Consider the following 7,869-nt stretch of genomic DNA (forward strand, 5'->3'; position numbering starts at 1 on the left):
CTGGGGCCAAACGTGACATGCCTTCCAGACTCAATGGGAGGCTTGCATGTTCCACACTCTACGATCCCCCCGTGGCTCGAGCCTGCTGCCGGCCCATGTCCTGCAATGCTCCTGCAGCCCTCGGTTTGCCAGCCCAGCCAAGCTCATCTCAAAGTCTCCTTCAAGAAGGCAATAAAACAAAGTTCCAGGTTTTCCCTGCAGCTGCACGTCTCTCCCTCCCCCTGTCCCCTGCGGAGGCTTCTTCTTGCTCAGGAAGGAAACTGTCGCACAACGTTGCCGACGTGACTCAGGGAAGAGCAGAGGGCAGCCGCAGCCCTGAGGCCTCGGGGCCAACGCCTCCCCCACGGCCCAGCCCGCCCTCGCTGCCCTGCCCCTCCCAGCCCTCAAGCGCCGTTACCTTCGGTACGACTCACGGTCTCCAGCAAGAGGTGGTAGTCGTGAACCTTCTCCTTGTGGTGCTTGAACTCCCTCCACAGCTTCTCCAGCTCCTCCGCAGAGAACTTCTCTGAGGCCTTGGCCTGGATGGAAAGAAGACCCACCGGGGATGAGGGGTGGCCCAGGAGACAGGGCTCTGGCTCCCCCCTGTACAGAGCCCCACACTCCGTTTCACAGTTGGGCAGAAGTCCGTATCTGGAAAGAGACAGACTAGAATGTGGGATGCGCACGCTTCACTTGAACACTGTGTGGTCAGATGCCAAGCACCATGCTAGGATTTCAGATACAACCATCAGGAACACTCTGCCTATGCACCTGATATATAAACCTGATATGTTCCTTCTGATAAAAGGAAGTCCTTCTTCACCCAAAGAGTGATTCACGCACGGAATTCACTGCCCCAGGAGGGTGGTGGCGGCTACAAGCATGGACAGCTTCAAGAGGGAACTGGATAAGCATATGGAGCAGAGGTCCACCAGTGGCCCCTATTAGCCACAAGGTATAGACAGGAACTCTCGGTCTGGGGCAAGGGGGATGCTCTGTGTTCTTGGTGCTTGGGGGGAGCAACAGTGGGAGGGCTCCTAGTGTCCTGGCCCCACTGGTGGACCTCCTGATGGCACCTGGTATTTCTGGCCACTGTGTGACGCAGAGTGTTGGACTGGATGGGCCACTGGCCTGATCCAACATGGGCTTCTCTGATGTTCTTATAAGAGGGGATTAGATAAGCATATGGAGCAGAAGTCCATCAGTGGCTATGAGCCACAAGGTATAGACAGGAACTCTCAGGGTGGGGCAAGTGATGCTCTGTATTTTTGGTGCCTGGGGGAGGGGGCAACAGTGGGAGGGCTTCTGGTGTCCTGGCCCCACTGGTGGACCTCCTGATGGCCCCTGGTATTTCTGGCCACTGTGTGACGTGATAGAGAGTGTTGGACTGGAGGGGCCACTGGCCTGATCCAACATGGTTCTTGTGCTTCTCCCTTGGCCTATGGGGGTGGTGGTGGGAGTGTCATGTGCAGAATACAGGCAAAGGGCAGCCACAGGCATGCTGGAGTAACAGGAAGCATAGCTGAGTTCTGGAATCCAGACCAGGGGAAGCAGCTGCCAGACGTGATGGAGAGGGGCTTCCCCCGAGGACTCCCTCCCTCCCTCCCTCCCTCCCTCCCACCCACCTTGCTCCACAGCTTCTCCAGTCGGGGGTCATCCAGCACGTCATTCTCCAGACCACCCTTGATGTAGTTGGTGTCCCCCAGCTGAGCATCCTTCTTCCCGTCCAGGCCGTACTTCGCCATAATTACTGCAGGGGGGGAAATAAGCAACAGAAAGCTCTGCGCCCTGGCCCACAACTCTGCCTGCAAAACATTCCCCAAGAGCCCTTCTGGGCCTCTACGGCAGAAGGCGGCCCATCTGTGAGTTCCTGGCTGGTTCCCAGCTGACCGCTTTGTACCGACTGCTGGTGGACTGCAGAGGTTCTAACAAGGGGGGCGGACAAGCAGACCACACGCCAAGTCAGCCCCCCACCCCACTTCAGTCCTTGCTTAAAAACGTCTCTGGGCACTGCAATTCCTGGTACACGTAGTGGGAAACACCTGCTGCTGTCCTGCTGCTCTCAGACAAGCCTCTGCCTGGCCAGCGGAGGGTAAAAGGCGGGCAAGGAGCGTGAAGGAGACCCCAGCGCCCTGTGCCCAACCGACACACTGTCCAAAGCCACCCCTGGAGGACCAGTGGAAGGTCTTTCATCCCAAAAGCCGATCAAAGACGGCACAAGGCCTGGGAGTCAACGTCTGGAACCAGAGAGGAATGCTAACAGGCCAATGAACAGGAACGCCGTGTGTCGTCAGCAGCAGCAGCTCAGAGGGGGAACTCCTCCGCTGGCAACAAAAGGATCCAAGTGAATGACAGCTGCTCCCACAGGGCCCCGGCGCAACAAGCAAGGAGGTCGCTGTGATGTAACACAGGTAGTGTCTGTACACAGAGCCCTAAAATGTTGTGAATGGTGCATGCAGGCCAAGAGGCCAGCTGGGAGGGGAAACACATGTGAGAGAGAAGTGGAGGGACTTCGAGACACAGACTGAGAGAAAGCCAAGCTGGGAGTGGAGTGTTTGGATCGGTGAAAGGAAGTGACGGAAAGAGGGAGGAGCTACAGACGCCCCCACGCCCACGTAGAACGGACAGGCTGAGGAGTGAAAAGGAGAACTAGGTTGGGATTTTGCAGAAGTAGGCAGCCTGTGAGTGGCTGGGCTAGACAGGCCAGAATCTGTAAAATGAGGAAGGCAGAAAAGGAAGACATTGCAGACAGGATTTGAAAGGGACAGACTTAATTTGTATTTTTCAAGTACTGGGCTGGAAGCTGAGAAAAGTGACAAAATATCCCGCACTCTTATGTTACTAAAAAGAAAGTTGTTTTAATGCAGCTTATTTTGTCAGTATTGTGTCCTCCTCAACAGTTCTTCCCCTAAGACTACGCCCTCATGCTACGCGGTCCTAGCTGCCAGAACAGGGGGTTTAAATGAGTGGGGGTCCAGAGGGAGCACAGTTTGCTGTTCCTGTTCCTGCCTTAGGAAAGCACATTGCCCCTCCGGTCCCAGAGATCTGAGAAGTCCTACAAACTGTGAGAGCCAGTTTGGTGTCGTGGTTAAGTGCGCGGACTCTAATCTGGGAGAACCGGGTTTGATTCCCCACTCCTCCACCTGCACCTGGCTGGATGACCTTGGGTCAGTCACAAGCTCTGGCACAGCTGTTCCAGAAAGTTCTCTCAGCCCCACCCATCTCCCAGGGTGTCTGTCTGTTGTGGGGAGGAGGAGGGGAAGGAGCTTGTAAGCCGCTCTGAGACACCTTTGGGTAGTGAAGGGCCATGGGGTATACATCCAATCTCTTCTTCTTCTACACGGGGGGGAGCAGGGTGTGACATTAAGTGCGAGTGAGGGACAGGCCACGCAAGCCACAGTCTTGTCAATCAAACTGAAGCGGAATCCAGACCAAGACCAGAGGCCGGGCTGGTGGGGAAGGCCGATGTTCCAGAGGGACCGAGCCCGCTTGCCCTTGGTGGGGAGGCACAGCAGGTGACCCACTTGGAGGTGCTCAGGGACCCTGCCGGGCGCTTTGAGAGGCAGGCTGGCCTCGTGGCCAGAAGTGCCTTTTCTCTGCTGCATCTGAGTGGCCCACTCTCTCGTCATTGATACTCTGCCTGTCTGACTCAGGAGGGGCAGCCGTGTTGTTCTGCCAGTCCGGCCCCACTGACCTTATTTACTGATTCATAATTATTTCCAGTCCGCCTTTCTCACGTGGATTCAAGGCGCACCCTACAGCGTGAGACAGCACAGTCCACGGCATGGGGGATTCAGTAGCTAACGCACAGGGGAGATGGAGACGGGTGCCCGTGTCAGCCTGTGCGTAGTAGAGGCAGAGAGCTTTTCTACCGGGCAGGAGCTCACTTCTTCGGATCCCTGAAGACACAGTGTGAGCAGTGACTCACGGAAGCTCCTGCCCTGCCGCGTATTTTGTTAGTCCTGAGGGAGTTCTTGGACTCTTGCTCTTTCCTGCTACTAACACATGAGGGGGTTAGGAGCCTGGAGCCCCTGGAAAGGGCAGGGGCAGAGCAGAAGTCTTGTCGCGGCAGCCTAAGGGGTACCCCACAGTCGGCCTCCCTGCTTGCCCGGGCTTCCGAGGGGGGGGGGGGCTCGATGGCAGGCGTCTTTTGCGGAGGAAGAGACTTGGGGGCTTGCTATCTTAATCTTTGGTTTCAGCTGGGGATGTTTTCATTATTGCAAGCCACCTCGTACCAAGAGGGAGGGGACACACACACACACACGTTCCAATGAATAAATAAAACAATCACCACAACGTGGTAGCCAAAGGTTTTTGGGGAAACGTGCTCTCTAGGAGTCTGAAGGAGTAACTGGCCTGCCAAAAATGCTCCTGGACTCTCTGGCTCTTTCCTGCTGCTGCAGACAGACTGACTGACCCGGCTGCCCCTCTGGACCTCTGCTCTCTATGGCTGCCCTTTTCCTTACTTACCGTGCAGGCTGCGCCGGAGTCTGGCTTCTTTCTCCCCATCTTCGTCCAGCCCTTCGGCCTTCAGTTTCTTCCAACTCAGCTCATCCTTCTCTTGAATCTTGAGGTCGCTGTGCAGCTCGGCCAGTTTCACAGCAGAGAGATGGAGCTGCTCGGGCAGAGGAAAAGACCCCGTGAGTCACCCTGGGAGTCCGGTGGCATTCAAGCCCTCTGAGCTCCTGCCGCAAAGCGAGCCCATCGGGGCCAGGGAGGAAGGAGCCGGGGAGCCAGAAGCACTTCAGTGGGGCCAGCACTGGGAGAGGAGGGGGCAACGGCCAGAGGCAGCCTCACGCCACAGAAGGGGCGCTTTCCTCACAGGACAATTTCTCGGACACGGACACAAATCCGCACGGCTGGCTGGAGTGGTCACACCCTGCAGGCGCCTCTGTGGGGAGAGGGGAGCTACCCATCCATCACTGCCTGCCTCTGCGTAGCAACCCTGGGCTTCCTCGGTGGTCTCCCACCCAAGTATTAGCCAGGGCCAGTCCTATGGAGCTTCCAAGATCCGATGAGCCTGGGCTAGCCTCTGGGCTATATCTCGGTCAAGGCTTTTGATTTATTGTTTCACATTAATTGGACTGGAAACTGCCTTGAGCAGGACTCTGAAAAGGCAAGCAAGGGATGTGTCCTAAGTAAACTAACCCCCTCCCCTGACTTCTGGAATTGTGTCCTGCTTCGCTCCCAGCTTTCCTGGATTAACGGGCCCACAAAGAAGACTTCCGCTCCCTGTTTGTCCTTCAACAGCACAAGCAGCTTTCTCCAGATCAGCAATTCATTCCTGTTTCTAGCACGCACACAGCTTCTTTGTTCTCTGATCTCCACTAGGACGCGAGACCAACGGCCAGGACCCCATTGCCCCAGCGACCAACTGACTGTCGCTCCAGGACCAAGAAGACAGCTTCTAAGGGTCACAGAAGCGACGCAGCCCCTCCCACGCTGTGCATTCCACCCAGGCACGCTGCTAAGGCCACCCATTTCAAACACAAAAAGGTCTTCCGTCTCAAGGAACACCATAACTTGGACCTTTGGCTGCCCCACAGGGACTGGCAGCGCAGCTCGGCAGGCGAGGAAAAATCTGGAAGCCGGACTACCACAGAACCTCAGCCCCAAGTCTGCCAAATGCTTCCCTTTCTTCCCCACTTACATGCAGCCCATGCAGCAGAAGTAGAACAGGCCTGCCTTCTCACGTTGGGGCCTCCCAAAAACGACCCTACCCCGCTCTGTGGAACAGGGTTAACCAGGGTTCCCCTTCGGGGCTTTAAAAAGTGGGTGTGAGCCCACGTCTGTACGGGCACTACAGCTTCACCTCTGCCTTCAGCGCTGCCCAGGGTTGGGCTGATGGGCAAACGGCAGTCCCTGGCTTCCCAATACTCATGACGGTGGGTTTAGGGCTCTTTTTACGGCCAGTTCCCATCCTCTGTGTTTTGTCTCGGACTTCTCCCACCAGTGGTGTCTTGCCAATGATCTCACTGCATGCAGGCCCGCTGGATCACACACGTGTGCCTTGCTTAGTGAGGGCCAGGCGACATCACATCGGCCAGACAACTGAGCAGCCGGCAGAGGCAGAAAGAGAAGCCTGCGTGAACCACCTCAGGGTCCCCAGGTCCAAAGTCCAGCCGGCGACAAGATTAGTGGGCCAGCAATGAGGGAAAACACATTAACATCAACATCTCCGGCAGTTTAAACTTTAACATTCGGCCGTGCATCAGAGTAAGGCCAGCCAGCAGTGCTGTGCGTCCCGAGTCAGGAGACGTGACCGGAGGCGGAGGCCTGCGCTCAGAACTGAGGCCGTCTCCTCCCACCCACACTTACACACCCGGCAACTTGGAAGTAGGTTTAACGTATGTAATGGACCTTACCTACACACGTTTGTTTGTCTGCACTGGTTTCTTGAATGTAATGTTCCTTTTGTAATACTTCTTTTTGGCATATAGAACTGCATAACTGTTAGTAATTGTATTATTATTATTTTATTATTATTATTATTAGAAGAGAAGAAGAGATTGGATTTATACCCTGCCCTTCACTACCCAGGAGTCTCAGGGTAGCTTACAAACTCCTTCCCCTCCCCCTCCCCACCACAGACAGACACCCTGTGAGGTGGGCGGGGCTGAGAGAGCTCGGGCAGAAACGGCTCTTTTTTCCAAGAGCAGCTCTGAGAGAACTTGTGACTGACCCAGGGTCACACCAGCAGCTGCAAGCGGAGGAGTGGGGGAATCAAACCCGGTTCGCGCACATTTAACCAGGACACCAAACGGGCGTAACCCAGGCGTGCCCCACCCACCCACCCCCCACCCACGGCCGACCCACGGGCGCTGCTGCTCACCCGGCGGGCCTTGCCCCAGAGCTGGTCGAGCTTGGCCACGCGGAACTCGGCGGCGGCGGGAGGGGCGGGGTCGTTGGCCTCGCGCGAGTAGCGTCCGGCCCCCCCGGCCTGGGCGGAGACCAGGAGCCGCGCGGCGGAGCTCAGCGCCAGCCAGGCCCAGAGCGGCGGGGGAAGCAGCGCCCGCATCCTCGCCGTCCTCCTCCTTCTCGTCCTCCTCGCAGTCGGAGCGCGCGCGCCGGCGGACTACGGCGCCCACCGTGCACCGCGCCCCACGTGACCACGGCCCGCCTCCGCCGTCGGTCTGCTCCCCGCCTCTCTCCTCCTCTGAGCGCTTGGGATTGGCTGGCCGTCGCCTCAGCGACTCAAGCGCTCTCTCTGATTGGACAGGGTGCCTTCCAGGGAAGCCGCCACCAGCTAACCGCGCAGGCTCCGTGCCCGCGGCCAGGGCTCCTCTGAAGGGCCGGGGCTCCCTTGTCGTCGCCTAGGCAACCCGGCGCCGCAAGAGAGGGACACGCCCCTTCTCCCTCTCTCTCCTCCCCCCCGCCCCCGAACTGGACCGAACCACTCGAGAGCGGGGGGGGGGGGGGGGGGAGAGGAAAGGGAAACGCGGCCGCCCCTGAGGCGCTGGCTCTCTCCTTGCAGGGGCTTCACGCGACGGGGGAGGAGGAGGAGGGGGGGGCGCTTCCCAACTTGGCGCGTCCGTCCCCCACCCCCCCTTGCCTGCCCGGGGCGCCCTTCCAGGCGGGCCCGCTGCTGCTCTGGGCATCGTCGCTTCTGGCCGCGGGGGCTCCGGGCCGCGAGGGGGTGTGTCCGTGCCAGTGTTCCCTCTAAGCTCGCAACTTTAATGCCAAGAAGAGCTCAAAGAGGAGCGTTCTTGCTCACAAGACTCCACAGCTTAGAGGGAGACCGCTGCTGCTCTGGGCATCGTCGCTTCTGGCCGCGGGGGCTCCGGGCCGCGAGGGGGTGTGTCCGTGCCAGTGTTCCCTCTAAGCTCGCAACTTTAATGCCAAGAAGAGCTCAAAGAGGAGCGTTCTTGCTCACAAGACTCCACAGCTTAG

The 7,869-nt window shown here is 58.1% G+C and overlaps 1 protein-coding gene across 2 annotated transcripts in view; it reads right to left on the bottom strand.

Moving 5' to 3' along the window:
• Window positions 1-7,101, bottom strand: part of LRPAP1 (LDL receptor related protein associated protein 1) — a 12,698-nt gene extending 5,597 nt beyond the window's left edge. The window contains exons 1-5 of one of the 2 annotated variants that reach the window (XM_015411402.1): window positions 7,046-7,101; window positions 6,812-7,013; window positions 4,450-4,594; window positions 1,605-1,729; window positions 398-518 (exon numbers count right to left, since the gene is read on the bottom strand). In XM_015411402.1, coding sequence (XP_015266888.1) covers window positions 398-518; window positions 1,605-1,729; window positions 4,450-4,594; window positions 6,812-6,997 — 577 coding nt within the window. In that variant the 5' untranslated portion in view covers window positions 6,998-7,013; window positions 7,046-7,101. Of the gene's footprint in view, window positions 1-397; window positions 519-1,604; window positions 1,730-4,449; window positions 4,595-6,811 lie in introns of both variants that reach the window. The other variant, XM_015411401.1, reaches the window with a different exon arrangement.
• Between the last annotated feature and the right edge of the window lie 768 nt (window positions 7,102-7,869).

This window comes from Gekko japonicus, unplaced genomic scaffold (assembly GCF_001447785.1).
Source record: "Gekko japonicus isolate JY-2015 unplaced genomic scaffold, Gekko_japonicus_V1.1 scaffold2978, whole genome shotgun sequence".
NCBI classification, from domain to species: Eukaryota; Metazoa; Chordata; class Lepidosauria; order Squamata; family Gekkonidae; genus Gekko; species Gekko japonicus.